The 18,922-nt window shown below is 36.5% G+C and overlaps 1 protein-coding gene, 1 long non-coding RNA gene and 1 pseudogene across 13 annotated transcripts; all 3 read right to left on the bottom strand.

Annotated features, from left to right (window-relative positions):
* Positions 1-2,298: 2,298 nt before the first annotated feature.
* LOC104779776 (allene oxide cyclase 3, chloroplastic) lies at positions 2,299-3,651 on the bottom strand. Its single transcript, XM_087509858.1, has 2 exons — positions 3,177-3,651; positions 2,299-2,980 (listed from the first exon to the last, which is right to left on the bottom strand). Exons 1-2 carry the CDS (start codon positions 3,418-3,420, stop codon positions 2,451-2,453), a joined length of 774 nt encoding a protein of 257 aa, XP_087365984.1. The 5' UTR covers positions 3,421-3,651; the 3' UTR covers positions 2,299-2,450.
* A 1,714-nt stretch (positions 3,652-5,365) lies between these two features.
* Positions 5,366-11,654, bottom strand: LOC104779775 (uncharacterized). 11 transcript variants are annotated; one of them, XR_015596519.1, is made up of 21 exons: positions 11,393-11,654; positions 11,126-11,302; positions 10,522-11,048; positions 10,367-10,437; positions 10,110-10,301; positions 9,847-9,980; positions 9,617-9,762; positions 9,430-9,537; positions 9,145-9,269; positions 8,861-9,015; positions 8,350-8,428; positions 8,204-8,271; positions 8,003-8,120; positions 7,877-7,910; positions 7,647-7,793; positions 7,493-7,557; positions 7,295-7,417; positions 7,029-7,202; positions 6,142-6,250; positions 5,832-6,019; positions 5,366-5,731 (listed from the first exon to the last, which is right to left on the bottom strand). It is a non-coding gene; the product is annotated as an uncharacterized LOC104779775 (long non-coding RNA). The 11 variants fall into 11 exon arrangements; XR_015596523.1 differs by lacking the exon at positions 9,430-9,537 and having other exon boundaries at positions 7,509-7,557; positions 9,617-9,699; XR_015596520.1 differs by lacking the exons at positions 11,126-11,302; positions 11,393-11,654 and having other exon boundaries at positions 7,526-7,557; positions 10,110-10,289; positions 10,522-11,097.
* Positions 11,655-12,085: 431 nt separating this feature from the next.
* On the bottom strand, positions 12,086-13,118 carry LOC104779757 (allene oxide cyclase 2, chloroplastic-like; annotated as a pseudogene). Its single transcript, XR_015596518.1, has 2 exons — positions 12,776-13,118; positions 12,086-12,677 (listed from the first exon to the last, which is right to left on the bottom strand). The product of XR_015596518.1 is annotated as an allene oxide cyclase 2, chloroplastic-like (transcript).
* Positions 13,119-18,922: the final 5,804 nt, after the last annotated feature.

Raw genomic sequence — 18,922 nt, 5'->3', positions numbered from 1 at the left:
AGTTGAGTTAGTAGAATATTGCTAGGTTACTGGTTTTATGTTTTATTACTTGGTTGAATCATCATTATCACTCGTTTATTATTTATTGATTATTGGTTATTGATTAAATGGTATATTTTTGTTATTTTCGCTGTTTGGTTTGATGGTGGTTAGGTGACTAGTGGGTATAGAATCACTAATTATTTAATATATTTAAAAAACCAAAAAGAAACGGATCGGGTCAAGCTTATGGAAAAACAAAACTCAATTAAGAGGAAGTGTTGGTAATAATTGAGTTTAGGCTTATATCATTTTATATAACTATATTATTAAGTGTGTTGTTAAGTCAAAGGTTATGTGTAAACCGTAACTAGTCACGAACCGTTGTTAGTTTCGGAAGTTGCAACGGTTGCTTTCGTGGCTTTAGGAAAACTGGATGCTATCTTATTGTAAAAGTTGTCGAGAATAATTGAAAAGTTTTCCACTTTTTTATTCTCTGTTTTTATTTCTACCATGCTCTGTATTTGAAGTAATGGCTTCTGGTCTGATACAAAAGCTGTTTTTTTCTTCTACCATGCTGTGTATTTGAAGCAATGGCTTCTGGTGTGATACAAAATCAATACTTACAGTTACTAGCATTAACTCCTCTATCATAATTGTCTAAAATCTAAATCTATTACTGAAACGACTCGATCCATTTTTTTTTAAATAATAAATAGTAAAAATAATAATAATAATAATAATAATAATAAATAAACTATAACTAGTGATCCCATACCCACTAGCCCCCTAACCACAATCACAACCAACAGCGGAAAACAAATATCAATATCCAATAATATACCAAACATCAGGAAACATAAAACTGACAACCAAGCAATGTTTCTAATGACCCAACTCTAGCAACCTAGCAATGCCAAACAACAACCAATCGAGTCCCTAGAACATTTTCCTCTTCATTGCCTTGATTCCACGATCACACTTTGCCTTTACCTGCACCACAAACACAAATGGCAATGCATGAGTATTTTATAAGCACTCAGTAAGGCAATCCTCCCATCTACTGGGCTATACACACAAGTAATAGAGACATCTCTAACCAACAATCAACAATCAACAATCAACAACAAACCAGGACTCTGCATCGACCGACACCATGCATGCATCGACCGACACCAGTTGGGATTGCGTCGACCGATGCAAGGTTCACTTGCATCGACTGATACTCCCATTGCATCGACCGACGCATGCTCGACATAGCACAAAAACCCTAAAGTTTTACGCGCCGTCCTCGCACTTGCATCGACCGACGCACCAAGTGCATCAACCGATGCACATGCCGAGCATCGTTTCCCCCCGAAGCTTCTCGCCGGATCTTCGTTCCTACAACCACAAAACTCGATCCCAAGCCACAAGAAAGCTTCCTAACGTCCCAAACAATAATCTACCAAGCCTAACAACACATAACAAGCAAATCAGAGAGATCTCCAGCTTAGATAAGCCATGGTCATGCACTTACCTTTGCCAAGACGATTCTGAACCTTAAACAAACAAGAAAAACACTTCTAGGAAGCTCCTACAACGATCCCAACTACAGATCTCTACAGAAACCTCCTCAAATCACCTAAAATCTTCAAGAACGCTCAAGAACACTTAGGAACCTTTTCTCTCTTTTATTTTCTCTCAAAAACGACCAAACTCGCTGAATGAGACAAAACACTCGAGTTAAGGGTTTTCCCTAACCCAAAACGCAGCGTTTAACTTAAACTCGTCTGCACTAAACCGGCTATGCATCGACCGATGCAATCCCTAAATCAGAATTTCGGTTCGTGGATGTTACAATCAGTAGAATTTTAAAGAGTAAGATCTATTCTTTTTAGTAGTATTTATATTTTTAGCGTCGAACCATAAGATTTATTTGGATTATTATTTTGTTAATCACATTGTGAATCAATATTAACGTTTAATTTCCTATTTTTAATTTTTTTTTCTATATTAGTTTAAAAAAAATATTGTTTTTGTTTTTCAGTTTTAATTTTGGCATGAATACATAACTTTGTTTCAGGTGAAACTTATTTTGAAACATATAAATATATATAAAAAAAGGATAAATACCAGAAATCAATTTATTTTTTATACATTTGAATTTTAAAAGTAGATTATTTAGATTTATGGTAAAAATAGCATAATTTGATTGAGATGTAAAACGTTTATCTGAAACCAACCCAAAAAAAAAAACCAAAAAGAACTAGTTCCATTCCACGTTGTAGAAGACTAGAAGACCAGTCGTTACTCGTTAGTAAAGTACAAAAAGTCACGTCTAAAAATTTAATTTATTCCCTCAATATTAACTAAACTCGTACAAGTTGTACGGTACAACCTATCAAAAGATTCGATTACCAACAAAACCTTATTTTAAAAAAAAAATACAATAATCAAACCGCCACGACAAAAACACGTAACTAACTGAATTAATTAGTAAAGTTACTTATTGTTGCTCCTGGCTCCGTCGCCTTAGCTTCCGGCGACGATTTCACATCCTTCGACGGCGTAACCGCCGTTCCGGTAAGCTCCAACGGCAAATCATTAGCAATACCCTTAAGGTAAAAAGTGTAGAACAGTTTCGTCGGATACACAAGCTGTTGAAGCTTAACTTGTCCATACGCACCTTCAAAGATTCCTGAGCCACCAGTGACGGCTAGGAACGTGTCCTCGTAAGTCAAGTACGGTCCTTGTACGGACAAGTGGCCATAGTCACCGAAGTAGAAGCTGTAAGACGCTTCGAATCTGTCGCCGCTCTTTTCAGGAACGTGTTGGATCAAAACGCAGAGGCCTGCCGTGATCCCCACGCGTTTCTTGAGATCGCCTGTGTAGAGTTTGTTTGTGAATGGTACAAGATCGCCGAGACAGAGCTCTGTTGGTTTCTTGCCGAGTTTAAGAACTGCTGGACTGTTTCTATCTCCTTCGTTTAGCTCGTACACGTTCAGTTCTTGGATCTTGCCTGAATCAAGAACTCGAGTTTATGAAATGTGTATTCGATTTTGAGCTTAAGTCTCAGTTTTTTACAAGAAAATTTTATCTTGATTTCTCGAAATTTACGAATTTTCAAAATAATAAAAGTATCTTTGAATTGGGTATTTGATCTTGATTTTGTCCTTTATACTAAAAAGGACAAACCAAAGGATCTGGAAACTTACTTGGTCTGGAGAGTTCAGTCTTCTTGCCCCAGTTCCAGAAGAAAGCTCGAGTAACGTTGAGATTCTTGGTAGTCGATCTTGATCGGGAGAAGAAATATGGACCGTTAGATGAGATTCCAAGGTTTTGGAAAGATCTGGAGAAACCCAGAAGAGAGCTGCGATTAAAGTGATGGTTGTTACGGGAGAGATTGTTGAGATTTGTCATAGAGATGGATTCGAGTGACATAGCAGCAGAAGAAGCCATTGATCAAGAGAAGAGTTTTGGAAACTTTGATATGACTGACTTTGAGGCTTTGGTTTTATGGTTGTTGAGTTGTGTAATTAGTTTACGCATCTGTATGTGTGTATTTATATTTGATGGTTGTGAAGTTGCACGTGCGTATTATTTAGAAAGTGTGTTTCTAACGAAAGATGCTTTGTGAAGTTTCCCACTCGGTTTCGATGGTCTAAAAGCGTAAGCTAGAGAATTTCATGTAATTTATTTATTGACTTACAACCGTGTTATAATAATATTAAGGAGTACGAGATCTCAAAGTAATGGGAATATACTAAAAAGGTCAAAAGATCAAAGTCTTTAAGATCAGCATGTTTTAGTGAAGGTATATAAAGGTGGTCGGTTGTGTCAAATTTCTGTGTACACATAAAATATTTTCAGAAAAATATAAAATATAAAATAAAAAAAATATATATATTCAAATAGTTCTATGATCACTAACAAAATCAAATCGATTTTGATATTCTTTGTGCATTTATGAAACATGGAGTTTAGTGACTGTTACATTACAAATAGTTTGAATTTTTCGCCTGTCTTCGGTCCTTTTTTGATGCTCTCTTGAATGACTATGTTGCAGTCTTGTAGATGTATCATTTACAAACAAGTTTTGACAATTCTGTAAGCTAAGGCTTTGAAGGGATGTTGTGGATAAAGTGGACTATATCACACTCTATTTTTGGAACGGACAATAATTTGTCGCATACCAAATTTATTTTTGCGTAAAAACGGTTCATAATTGATATGCAGTAAATTATTTTTTATTGAATTTATTATTAAATTATATTAAAAAAACAGTTTTATAATGCTTGTGTATAAATCTTCTTAAACATTGCGGCAAACCAAGCTTGGATGCTAGTATCCTCGCCATTCCCAATCGTGCTTAGCCGATTGCATACATTTTTATCTATTAGTTTTACTAGCTTTTTCACCTTAGCAGGTTGCTCCCCATTTTATTATTATTCTTAATATTTACTATTACAAATTTGGTAAATAAAAAATGGTCTAGTTCGTAAATAGATTTATTCCAACTGTTGTAACCGTTAGGACCATAAAACTCGTCATTTTACTAACTTTTTACTGCCAACTACATGAAAATATCCATTAATGCGTTAGAGGCAGAGCCATTTCCAATGCCAATTTTGTTATGATATGATCATGCCTGGCCCGATAGATGTATCTTGTCATAGACCCAAAAAGATAAATTGGCCAAATTATATCACATTCATTTTTTTTGAGTTTTTTTGTCCATTTTAAAAAAGAAACTTTTAAAACTTTTTACTGCCAACTACATGAAAATATCCATTAATGCGTTAGAGGCAGAGCCATTTCCAATGCCAATTTTGTTATGATATGATCATGCCTGGCCCGATAGATGTATCTTGTCATAGACCCAAAAAGATAAATTGGCCAAATTATATCACATTCATTTTTTTTGAGTTTTTTTGTCCATTTTAAAAAAGAAAAAAAAATCTAAAGAACTGGACCCTTATATGTAAAAATTTCTTCCAAGAAAATCAAAATATGAACTCATAGATATGTTTATGAGAATTTAGAAGAGACAAAAAAAGAATATTTGTGCAGCCCTTTATTGTCGCACATTTGTCCACCCCACTTGAGCAGGATCTGGATGTGCTTCCAACAACTTCTGCTTTTTTCTAAAATTTATTTGTTTTTGCTGAGCTGAAATATTTTCCGATTGATAAATTACGTGCAAGTTATGTAACAATGTAAGAGATGGTTCATGCATCTTTTTAGTAGCATTGGTCCCAGTTGTATTATCGGTTCCATCTGGATCTACAACTTTAACATCCTCTAAACACATAAACTTCAAACAATTCTCATCAAGTATTTGGGAGTTAGCATGTTTCCTAGTTTCATATCATCACGAAGTTAGTGGCCATATATATACAGATGGTGGAACACAAAACACTGGTTCTGTCTTCTCATTCGATTGTTCAGAGAATTCTCAATCAACACTATTATTCGTCTCTAAAAAATGCTCTCAGACACATTTCCCGAGCTAGCTGAAAGAAGTAAACTAAGTTCAAAATAGCAGATCTCACCCACTTTTGATTTTTTTTCTAGCAAAGTTTATTTTATTTTTGGCTTTATACGAATATATGATGCCTTGAGGCGGTCGGCGTCCTCCCTAGTGAGTCCGGTGATGGAGACGCCCCTCATGCCACTTCCCTGCTGGGATGACCGAGTAAAAAGAAACCCCTCTTACCTTCTAGCTCCTCGACCCAGACAACTGTAAGAAAGGTAGCAAGACAAAGCACCCCTGCAACCATAATCGTACAATCATTACAAGCTGCTAATATGGTAACGTTGAGCTTCTCTCTTATTTAAGATTGCACCCTTAAATACCTAAACCCTCTCACCTCTAGGTGAAGAACTGTTTTTGTTGACTCGCATTTATTGCCTCTTGTCGTAAGTATTTAACTCTCAGTACTTTGACAAGAAAACTCAGCCTCTTTTGGCAAGAACACTCTCACCTCTGTGTGAAGAATCCAAGCTTTGGATACTTTTAATTTGTCTCTACACCATGGACAGAAGAATTCCCTACCAACTAAGAGGGAAAGGGAAACAAAATGAGTTTGCACATCCTACTTACAGAAGAGTCTGAGCCCCAGAACTAGACAACATAAACCTTATCAAAGAAAACACCCTTATTTTGATAAGGAGACTCACCAACCCGACTCTCCAACACCTCTGGTCACTCATCCCTTTCCTCTCGAACCGGTGGAACCTACGAGTTAAAGCCACTGGATCTTATCTTGGAAATGGCTGCTTCCAATTCCTGTTTGAGTTTGAGGAAGATATGTAAAAAGTTTTGGACAACAAACCATACCATTTTAACAAATGTATGGTCATACTCCAGAAGTGGGAGCCCATTATCTCACCTACCTTCCCGTCAAAAATCCCATTCTGGATTAAAATCAAAGACTTGCCTAAGCACTACTGGAAATATGAAATGATATAATCCATTAGAGAAGAAGTAGGGGAAATCCTGCAGAAAGAAATCACTCTAACAATGATAAAGATGAAAGTCATGGTGGATGGCCTACAACCGCTGATCAAGGAAACCAAAGTGAAATTTCAAAATGGAAGTGAAGCGCTAATATCTCTATAGTGTAAAGGACTAAAAAATCATTGCCTTTACTGTAACAGGATATCAAATGAGGAAAAAGATTGTCCGGTGCTAAAAACTGTTGAAACGGAGAAAAAGACACCAATAGTGCCTAGGCACCAAGCAGAATATAGAGAAAGATCCTACTCGCACAAAGATACACACTAAAGAAGGGACCAGAATAAGGGCTCATATCGACATGACTCTAAGACAAAGACTAACTCCCATAGAGGGTATCTACAGGATAGACAACTAAGTCATAGATCCTCTTATGCGGACAGATCTAGATACCAGCGACCAATTAACAATGATAGATCACCCTCTCGACCCTTGGGACTATCCAGAGGAGAATCTTGCATGCAATACCCAAAGCGTTTTCCTGGTTATCATCCTCCAAATATGCAGTGGAGAGAAAAAGCAAGCGCCAGAAGCAGTGCAAATATCTTACCAGTGGAGTTCTCAGAAACCTTTACACCATGTCACCCTCGGTTGGAAAGACATGTGACTGCAGAAATCACACCTCGACTCCCTCTTCCTATGATCCCATCCAGAGAAGAGGTTATGGGGGAGTTTCCTGATGTCACCATCCAGTATGTGAGCTACGCTGACCCTACTTAACAAGCTGCAAGGAAACAGAGGGTTATTCAAGGTGAATCCTAAGCCCTAATGGCATAAACTGCAGCTTACATAATTGAAGCGACCACAAATAAAAACCTTAGTTTTCTGGAAGACCAATCAGAGCTAAGCCAGGATCTACTAGTACACCCTTCACTGCGAGATGATTCACCATTGGCAGCCCCAAAAAAAAAAACAGAGGACGCCCTCCGATTGCAAAACCTACAAGCAGGAACCCGTCACAACTCTTGGATGCAAAGTCAAGTATGCGACATAAGGTGATTATCCAGAACTCACCCAAGAGAAAAACTACCCCTAAGAGACATGTACCTCCCTGTGACGAGAATAATTCCACTGACCACCTCAACAATACAAAACAGAAGCTCATCTTAAACAATGACAATGTCCAAATTTTCTACTAGTAGAGTTCCACGAAAGAGTACTATCATACCTGCTATAGTGAAGAAGAGAGGGGATTTTCAAGATCTCCCCCCCCTTCCTTAAGAGTACTATGCTGGAACTGTTGTAGTCTGCAGAATCCCATTACAGTTCGCAGACTAAGAGAGATTCACAAACGAGTCTATCCGGACATAATTTTCTTCATGGAGACAAAGAATTATGATGACTTTTTTCCCATAAAGCTTCAAAGTATGATTTTTTCAGCAAATAAACTGGTCTCACCTCATAGCCCGAGAGGGGTTGGCCTTGCACTGCTCTGGCAACAACATTTGGAGGTGGACATAATTCAGGATTGCTCAGATTTCATAGACACTCGCATTAAAGCTGAAGGTAGAGATTCTTTGCCACCTTTGTATACGGAGAGCCTGACAAAACAAAAAGAAAAGCAATTTGGGAGCTGATATGCGGACCATTATGTCAGAGTGTGATCTTTTTTCGATCTTTAACATGCGGGGAACTTCTTGTCCTGGCGTGAAAAAAAGATAAGACCATTTAGTTCATTATCGACTGGATAGAGCAATGTCTAATAGCTCATGGGCAGAAGCTTACCCTTCAGGTCGTGCTGAATATCTCAACTTTGAGGGCTCGGATCATAGACTAGTGGTGACTTACTTTGACTTGCACCACAAAAGGAAAAAAAAAAAGCTTGTTCAGATATGTCAGTAGACTAAGAAGGAACAAAGAAGTCACCCAACTGATTAGCAGCCAATGGAAGCCAGAAGAAGATGAGGAGGTAGAAAGTAAAATCAATGGTTGCTCGAAGGCCATCATTCACTGGTAAAAAAAAACATCATTAAGATAGCCAAATGAGAATAGAGACAACATGTAAAAAGCTAGAAGAAGCTATGTCTAGCCAAGACTCTAACTTAATCCAACTAGCATTACTCAATGATGAGTTAAAACAAGCGTACAAAGATGAAGAAGAGTTTTAGAAATAGCGAAGCAAACAACTTTGGCTTACCCTTGGTGATAAAAACAATGGATACTTTAATGCCATAACAAAAGGTAGGAAAACTATCAATAAGTTTTCAGTGCTAGAGGATGATGAGGACCAAGCTTTCTATGCAGAAGAGAAAATATTGGATGTCATCACTGAATACTACCAGAACCTCTTCAAATCAACATGGACCACTAATACTATAACTTTTGCAGAAGCCATCAGCCCCCACATTACAGAGGAAACCAATGTTGAACTCATAACCATACCTTTGCCAAACGAGATCAAATCAGCATGTTTCTCCATCCATCCTGACAGGGCGCATGGTCCGGATGGCTTCTCAGCAAGTTTCTTCCAAACAAATTGGCACACAGTAGGTTCTCAAATCTTCTCAGAAATTCAGAGCTTCTTTACCTCTAGAATCCTACCAAAAAACATCAATAATATTCATGTCACACTGATCCCAAAACTAACAAACCCCAAAAAAGATGTGAGGCTACAGACCAATAGCCCTATGCACGATTTATTACAAGATCATATCCAAAATCCTTACCAAGAGGCTACAACCCATCCTGCATATACTTGTTGCGGAGAACCAATCCACCTTTGTACCCTAAAGAGCGATCTCAGATAATGTGCTCATCACACATAAAGTTCTTCATTATCTTCACTCATCGTCTACAAAACAAAGATGTTACATGGCTGTGAAAAAGAAATGAGTAAAGCATACGACAAAATCGAATGAAACTTTATTACTAAAGTGCTTGAAAGAATGGGTTTCCATGCGACTTGGATTAGTTGGACTTTGCAATGCGTCACCACAGTGAGTTACTCTTACCTCTTAAATGGAGCAGCCCAAGGATTGGTTACTCCCCAGAGAGGTATACGGCAGGGGGATGCCCTGTCCCCTTACTTATTTATACTGTGTAGTAAAGTGTTGACGGGTCTTTGCCAAAAAGTGCAAAGAGAAAATAAACTCAAAGCAATAAAAGTTGGAAAATAAGGCACGAGGATTAACTACTTACTTTTTGCTGATGATACTATGTTCTTCTATAAGACTGACGCTGTAAACTGCACAACCTTGATGCAAATCCTCCATCAATATGAGCTAGTATCAGGTCAGAAGATCAACACAGACAAATCAGCTATAACCTTTTCTGCCAAAATTCCCCTAAAGACCAAAGAGAGAATTAAAACCCAACTGGGAATCCAAAGTACTTGAATTATTTGGCAGAAAGAAGAAGGACTTATTCACCATCATAGTGGGTAGGATCCGGCAATGAGCATACAACTGGTCATCTCGATATCTATCGGCAGCTGGAAAGAAAACACTGCTAAAATCTGTCCTAGCGGCCATGCCAACCTACTCCATGTCTCACTTCAAGCTCCCTAATTATATGTACAAGCGTATCCAATCCATTTTTGGTGGGATGAGAGTATGGAGAAAAAGAAAATGTGTTGAGTATCGTGGAACAAGCTAGGAAGAGGAAAAGGAAAAAAGGGCTAGGTTTCAGAGACTTGCAGAGCTTTAATGACGCTCTCCTGGCCAAGATCAGCTGGAGAATTTTGACAAACCTCGATTGTCTCTTGGCAAAGGTTCTCCTAGGTAAATATTGTCACACTACCCCGTTCCTAGATAGTGTAGCTCCTGCTTCCACTTCTCACGGTTGGAGGGGAATCCTAATTGGCAAAGTTCTCCTGAAATCACAGCTAGGGAAGCTAATCGGTAATGGGAATGATACCCTCATTTGGACAGATCCTTGGATCTTTCTTACCTCCCCACTGATACCAATGGGCCCTCCCTTGGAAGATACAGAAGCCCACACTGTTGCATATCTGATATCTCCTGCAACAAAGGATTGGAATACAGAAAAGTTACAATGAACCCTCCCAAGATATGTCGACCAAATTAGGAGCAAAAGATACATACTTCCGGCTACAAACGACATTTGGTATCTACTCTGCAAAATTTGGCTACTATGAGAGCATCATCCACTACCCAGAAAATACCCTACAACAAGATTTGAATAGAGGCTTCAAGTGGAATGCTTACATTTAGAGTACAAGAACTTCACCAAAGATTAAATTCTTTATGTAAAAATTGATGAGAGGAGCATTATCGGTGGGGAAAACTTAAGGGCATGAAATGTGAACAAAGATGCGGTCTGCCCTTTGTGTGGAAACCTTAAGTCCACTCTACACCTCTTCTTCTCTTACAGATTCGCCAAAGAAATCTGGAACCTCGCTCCTCTGATAGTACCATTGAACCCGCATCATTTTACTACCATTAGAGAGGGTTTTGAAACACTCCAAGGCACCATCACTTTGCCACCTTCCGGATCTGGACCAGGCCCCATTCGCCCTTAGATTCTCTAGAAGATCTGGATGGAGCATAACCACCAGATCTTCTCCAAACGTTACGATTCTCGAGGGGAAACCGTATCAACTGCGATATACCTAGCTCGTGAATGGCAGTTGGCCCAGGGAACGATCCATGAACCAAAACAAATTTGCCCTAAAGAGAGTATCCCCACCCCATGATCCAATGTGTTGATACTCCAAACAAATGCGGCTTGGGATGCGATCTCTCGTAAAGCGGGATTAGGCTGGCAATTCTCAAACATAGATCGGGTATAAAGATATCCGACTCCACTTCATCGCCTCATGTCAGATCACCACTGATGGCTGAAAGGCTTGCGATGCTTCACGCCCTGAGACAAGTATCGACACTAGGGTTCACAAAAATTTATGTAGTTTTAGACTCAACTCAATTGATTGAAGCCATTAAATCGGAGACTCACCAGAAAGAGCTCCACAAGATTCAACATTATATCCTTGTTATCTCTGTTTCTTTTTAAAAAATTTGTTTTAGATTTGTACCGAGAGAAGAAAATAGAGAGACAGATGCTTATCACTGCTCTACAAAACTCTCCTATTATAAGGATCTAATTTTAATTAATGAAAGTTATGGCTTTGCCAAAAAAAAAAGTTAGAGAATTCTCATTTGCTTGGCCTAATTTTTTATTTATTTATTTAAAACCCAAAATATATCTTAGTTTATTTGCTTTTTATTTCATTTGTTTACCGTAAAATTAACAAATGCTTCAAAACTGTTGTTGTCAATTGAGAACACTAGAAAGTGGTTTTGTCCCTTTATTCTTCATTCTCCGACCTCCTTCCCTTCATCCTTGTTTACGTCAATCTCCTGTTCTTAGTTATCACATGTTAGTCCCCAAATTAAGTAGATGATTATGCATGTGAGCTTTACCATCATGGTCCTCTTCCATTTTTTTTTAATTTATTTCTCAGCAACTTTTTAAAGTTTGTGGATGGAGAACTCATAATCACCGTCAACTATTTGTTAAAAGAGGCGTGTGACATGTGGATCATTAACTTTGACATGGTTTACCAAAAAAAAAAAAACTTTGACATGTAAATTTTACTAGACATCTTTTCACGATATTATATTTTTATTGGCGGTGACAAAAAAGGAATAAGATAAGTACATAATTTATTTCCCCAATGAATCGATTAATACAAGAGATTAAACATAGGACTAATATCATGAATTAATTAATATAGTTACTTATAACTCTGCTAAGCTCCAGCGCCTTAGCTTCCGTCGCCGGTTTCACGTCTTTAGACGGAGGAACCGGCGTTCCGGTGAGCTCGTCCGGCAAATTATTAGCCAACCCTTTAAGGTAAAAAGTGTAGAACAGTTTTGTCGGATACACAAGCTGCTGAAGTTTAACCTGTCCGTACGCACCTTCGAAGACTCCTGTGCCACCAGTGATGGCCAAGAACGAGTCCTCGTAAGTCAAGTACGGTCCTTGTACTGACAAGTGGCCGTAGTCTCCGAAGTAGAAGCTTCGAATCTGTCACCGTTCTTCTCGGGGACGTGTTCAATCACGACGCAGAGACCGGCGGTGATTCCCACACGCTTCTTAAGATCGCCGGTGTAGAGTTTGTTTGTGAATGGGACAAGATCGCCGAGACCGAACATTGAGCTGAAGGCGTTCTTGAGATTTTTAGGGCTGTGTCTATCTAGTTCGTTAAACTCGTACACGCTTAGTTCTTGAACTCTACCTGAAATTATCACAAGGAGAATGAAAAAAAAAGAAGTTAATATGTGAGTTGGGTACTTTGTAATTAATGAGAGATGAGATCATGTTTAGACAACTTACTTGGTCTAGCGTCTTGGGAGAGAGCTCGGGTAGGAGTGAGGTTCTTCTTGGGAGTTAAACTTGATGGAGAGGAGAAATTTAGACCGTTGATGAGATTCCAAGATTCTGAAAGGATTTAGAGAAACCAAGAAGAGAACTAGGATGAGATTGGTTATTGCATGACATTAGAGTTGTCATTGAGATAGATTGGAGAGACATAACAAAGGAAGCCATTGATCTAAGAAGATTGTTTAACACTTCGGTTTTTTTTTGGAAGGCTGTTATGAAATAGACTGGACTTTGGTTTATGAGATGAGTGATTTTAATTCTACTAAATGTCTCTTTGTTTATAGATAAAGACCAGAAATTGGATTGAATGATGCAATAACATGTGCATAAATTCCCAAATTTATGAAGATTTCAACAAAATTATTAAAAGTGAATAAATGAAAGATTGTTAAAGATTGTTAGAAAGTTTTGTTGATTAGTTTTCTAAAATCTTGTAAAGTGCTCCAAACAATTCATGTATTTTTATGATACTTTCCATAACTTTATTTTGTAAAGAAAGTGTCTAAAATCATGAACCAATAACATAATAATTGAACTCATTAACAATCCTAGATTCTTTTATTTTAATTGAATAACACAAAACTTTTAATGACTTTATAAAAATCTGAATTCAATAACTCAGATTTGTTAAGATTTTAAATAACTTTTAACAAATCACAAACTAATAACACTAAACTTTATTAGAGTTTAACAAAATCTTGATTTTATAACAACAGATTCTACATAACATTTAAAATCTTTAAAACTCTATTCAAATCTCAAACCAATAACTCCCACTTAAGGGTGGTATTGGATTCTAATTTATGAAGATTTTTGAAGAGTTCAACAAATCATTAAAAGTGAATAAGTGAAAGATTGTTAAAGATTGCTAGAGAGTTTTGTTGATTAGTTTTCTAAAATCTTGTAAATTCCTCTAAATAATCCTGTATTTTTATGATACTTTCCATGACTTTATTTTGTAAAGAAAGTGTCTAAAATCATGAACCAATAACATAATAATTGAACTCATTAACAATCCTAGATTCTTTTATTTTAATTGAATAACACAAAACTTTTAATGACTTTATAAAAATCTGAATCCAATAACTCAAATTTGTTAAGATTTTAAATAACTTTTAACAAATCACAAACTAATAACACTAAACTTTAATAGAGTTTAACAAAATCTTGATTTTATAACAACAGATTCTACATAACATTTAAAATCTTTAAAACTCTATTCAAATCTCAAACCAATAACTCCCACTTAAGGGTGGTATTGGATTCTAATTTATGAAGATTTTTGAAGAGTTCAACAAATCATTAAAAGTGAATAAGTGAAAGATTGTTAAAGATTGCTAGAGAGTTTTGTTGATTAGTTTTCTAAAATCTTGTAAATTCCTCTAAATAATCCTGTATTTTTATGATATTTTCCATGACTTTATTTTGTAAAGAAAGTGTCTAAAATCATGAACCAATAACATAATAATTGAACTCATTAACAATCCTAGATTCTTTTATTTTAATTGAATAACACAAAACTTTTAATGACTTTATAAAAATCTGAATCCAATAACTCAGATTTGTTAAGATTTTAAATAACTTTTAACAAATCACAAACTAATAAAACTAAACTTTAATAGAGTTTAACAAAATCTTGATTTTATAACAACAGATTCTACATAACATTTAAAATCTTTAAAACTCTATTCAAATCTCAAACCAATAACTCCCACTTAAGGGTGGTATTGGATTCTAATTTATGAAGATTTTTGAAGAGTTCAACAAATCATTAAAAGTGAATAAGTGAAAGATTGTTAAAGATTGCTAGAGAGTTTTGTTGATTAGTTTTCTAAAATCTTGTAAATTCCTCTAAATAATCCTGTATTTTTATGATACTTTCCATGACTTTATTTTGTAAAGAAAGTGTCTAAAATCATGAACCAATAACATAATAACTGAACTTATTAACAATCCTAGATTCTTTTGTTTTAATTGAATAGTCCAAATGCTTTCCTTCTTCTCTTTTTTTTTTTTTTTTTTTCGGCATTATCGATCGATACATTTGCTTAGGAGTTGCTAGGAGGAGGTGGCCAAATAGTTTTAGGGTTTTGTAATCTTTATTACTAGAAAATCTAAAGAAATTTTTCATTTTCCTTTTTATTTTATTTTATTAACTTCACCTTTTTTAAAAAAAAAATTCAAATTTTATTTGTATTTTTGTGTAGTAAGTTGTAGCTTTTGGAATTAGAAACTGATTTTTGGAATATATTTTTTTTAATTAACTTTAGTTGAATTATAAATTGTGAAAATTACCTAGAATGACTCATATTATAGTGAAAATAACTAGAATAACTTTCTTATGGAAGATGATAATATCAGCATTGTCGAACAAGTCAACAACAGGAGCGCAAACCTTCGCCTGAACCACTACTTGGATGCTATAGAAGAATGGAAAGTGGGCTTTTTCGTCTGTGAATTTTATCTTTCGGCATCGAGAGCAAAACCACTGTGCTGATAAACTAGCAAAACAGACAATTGTCAGCCTGAATGATTATAAATTGTATCGCTCATGCCCTTTTTTCTTACAATCCTTTGTAAACAATGATACAGAGTTTTATCGCTAACAAAGCTATTTGATGGAAAAAAAAACTTTCTTATGGAAGACATAACTAGAATGACTCAAATCTTTTATAAAATGACCTTCTAACATTGTTTTCATTTTTATAAACAAAATTTCCATTATAACACTTAAATTATGAATAAAAAGAAAACCAAAAGAACTAAAAAAAAAATCACAAAAATCCTATATTAGAAACAATCCTAAATTTAAAAACTTTTCAGTTTTCCTCATTTCTCTCTCTCGACACAAACCCACTCTTCTCTCGTTTCTCTATTGATTCTTCTCTCAGGCGTCGGCGAGGAAGGGATTCTCTCAGGCGACAGATTACTCTTCTCTTGTTTCTCTCATCGGTGATATAATCACTTCTCTCTCAATTCTCCTCCCAGGCGTCGCGAGGAAGGGTTTTTCTCAGGCGATGGAGACGAAGGGTTCTTCTCAGGCAACAGAGATGAGGGGTTTTTCTTAGACGACGAAGAAGAAAGGTTGTGCGACGACATAAATTCTCCCTCAGTTGAAGAAGGGTTCTTCTCACACGAAAAAGTTTGTTTCCCTCTAAACCACCACTATTTTAACCGGAACTCCAGTTCTGGTTTCTTTATGTCCTCGTTTACATGTGTTTTTGTTTAATTTTCGTCGTCGTCGTTACATATTTGTGTTGTTGATTTTTGTCACAGATTTGTTTAGTTTTTTGCCCTTTGCCACAAATTTGTCTGATTACAGAGTTCTTTTCGTCTTCACAGATTTGTTTTTTTTCGTCTTCGCAGATTTTTTTAATTACAGAGTTATTTTCATAGTCACAAATTTGTTTGCAGTGTTTTTATTCACTTGTCACAGATTTGTTTGCCAGTTATGTTGTGTGTACAGTTATTTTGGTCCCTTGTCACAGATTTGTTTGCAGTTTTTTGGTCCCTTATAATCGATTTGTTTCAAATCTTGTTGTTTGAGTACAAGTTTTTTTTGTGGTCACAGATTTGTTTGCAATTGTTTTTACAGGTTTTTGTCGCTTGTCACAGATTTATTACTTCATTTGATTGCAGTTTTGTTGGTCCTTTGTCACAGATTTGTGTTTAAAATTTATGTTGTTTACTTACAGTTTTTTTAGGTCACTGGTCATAGATTTGTTTGCGAAATTTATTTTCTTTGATTACAATTTTTTTCCCTTGTCACAAAAATATAAGATTAGGAATGACTAATAATCTTATATTTTTGTGTTTAGTAATGACACTTTACCCTCCTCAGCAATATGAAGAAGGGAAATCTCCTCTTCAAATAAAGAGCATGAACCATAACCGCTTTTTGAGTAACTTTAGAATCATGAAAAGTAAAATAGGAAAAGATGTGTGGATTGAATTGAAGGAGTCATATCTTGGGGTCTTTCTTAAGCTGTATGAAGAGAAGTATGTATGGTCAGCCTAGATGGTACATTACTTCCTCACTAATCAGTTGACAGTCAATGTTAGGCATGAGTTTTGGTATATTATTGATGGTCAACAACCACTCAGATTTTCGCTGCAAGTATTTGAGGAAACTACAAGTATAAATTGTGATCCATTTGATCAGTTGGACAAGTTTGATGCTGACCATAAGGAGTTTTGGAAGGAAATGAAAATATCTACAGTGGATGGACCATCTTTGGATGAGTTGAAATCGTCTTTAGAACTTTGCCAAGAGAGTGAGGAGAGTGAGGGTTGGAGTGTTGATAAAAGGAGGATGGTAGGAAGGTTAATAATCCTACATGTTGGCATATTTGGGATTAATCATGGATTGAGGGTACCTTTGAAATTTGCAAAAAGAGTGTTAGATGTAGAGGCTTTTGAGAAATATCAGTGGGGGAGAGTGGGTTATTCTAGTTTACTTGACTCAATCAAAGTTGTTACCTACAAGGGGAACAATTACACATTCCATGTATGTGTTTTCACTACAAGAAAACAACGGTTTTGCGATGGACGAATATGTAACGAATCCCTCGCAAATCGACAAAAGCGAGGTATTTGCGAGGAAAGTTCGTTCCTCGAAAATGGCTTCTCGCAAATCGGTCAACGTCGCAAATCCCTCGCAACTTTTGCGAGGAAAAAAATTCCCTCGCAAACTAATCGCAAATTGCGAGGACTTGTTTAAAAAGCAATTTTCTCGCAAATATCGTATCTAGTAACTCTCTCGCAAATTTGCGATGCTTTTGCAATTATGTTTTCCGTCGCAAATAATAATTATGGTATAAAAAAAAATAAAATTTTCATTTTGGTTAGCTTAATTAGAATTAAACCTGTAATTAAAATTAAATCTGTAATTAGAATTAAACCTTATAACTTATGCAAATTAAAGCTGTAATTAGAAGTACTAAGTTTTCAAAAACACAAAATAAGTTTACAAGGGAGATCAAGTTCTAAGCTGTTCATTACACATTACACATTAAGAGAAAGAGAGTTCATCAGGTTGCTTGGCCGCTGGTAGCTTCTCCGTCGGTTGCTTGGCCACCGGTAGCTTCTCTGCCGGTTGCCTCTCCGGTGTTTATGTCTCCAACAGCTGTATCTTGTCGGCAAAACCTTGCAGCAAACTCTGGATCTTTCTCTGCAAAATAATCAAAGTATGCATCATAACTATGCATCTTCTGTAACTGAGTTGCCTGAGTTGCAAGAACAGCTTCGGCAGCAGCAAGCTTTGCAGCTAGAACAAGTGGATCTTCATCAGGAGGAGGCGGTTGACCAATATGAGCTGAAGATGCTTCTGCTTGCATGTTACCAACCCCATATATCCAGTTCTTTTTCTTCGGAGCCACCTGCCAACAAAACATATACACACCATAAGTGTTTACACAAACATAAACACCATAAGTGTTTACATACATAGTTTACACAAACACAAACATTAACAAAAACAATGAAGCATGTTTTACCTCAGCATAGATTTGGTTCTTCACAGTTACTGATAACCCGCCAGAAGCACTACTCTCCATGTTATCCGCTGATAATAGCTCAGACTCAGCTTCAGCTATCTTTGACGACACTTCATTGAACACTTTCTCAGACAGTCCATCAACAAACGACCCATCAGGTTTGCTATGAGTGTCTTCTAGTACACGCAGGAAATCAGGCAGTGGCTCACCAGTACTCTCAGACTAAAAACAGAGAAATGAAACAACTATATTACTATATTGTAGATATGATATGAATAATGAACTTGTGTTAAACAGAGATACTTACAAGCTTTCGTGCTCGGGCTTTAAAAGAGGTCTGACTAGAACGGTGCTTATGTATTCCGGTGCCATTAGGATCACTATAGCGAGCATTACGGCTATTGATACTCTTTGCTTCTGATTTTGGTTCACACCAAAACTGGACCAAGCCATCCCATACGGTAGGATCAAGCCACCGCAGCATTGCGTCATTACCTCTCTTCTTCCACTTACCCTTCCACCGAGACACTTGATCACTCATCCGACTCTTCAACTTCTTTTCAAACTCAGCTCTAACTCTTCCATTGATGGACGCATCCCAGTT

This window comes from Camelina sativa, chromosome 4 (genome assembly GCF_030686135.1).
Source record: "Camelina sativa cultivar CO46 ecotype springtype chromosome 4, ASM3068613v1".
Classification (NCBI taxonomy): Eukaryota; Viridiplantae; Streptophyta; class Magnoliopsida; order Brassicales; family Brassicaceae; genus Camelina; species Camelina sativa.
Note: the sequence above shows the minus strand (reverse complement) of the source record. Positions and strands in the feature narration are given on the sequence as shown.

Coding starts and splice junctions, on each gene's coding strand:
- LOC104779776 (XM_087509858.1), bottom strand. CDS start 3,420: ATGGCTTCTTCTGCTGCTATGTCACTCGAATCCATCTCTATGACAAAT. Junction 2,981..3,176: donor GACTGAACTCTCCAGACCAA/GTAAGTTTCCAG, acceptor TTCTTGATTCAG/GCAAGATCCAAGAACTGAAC.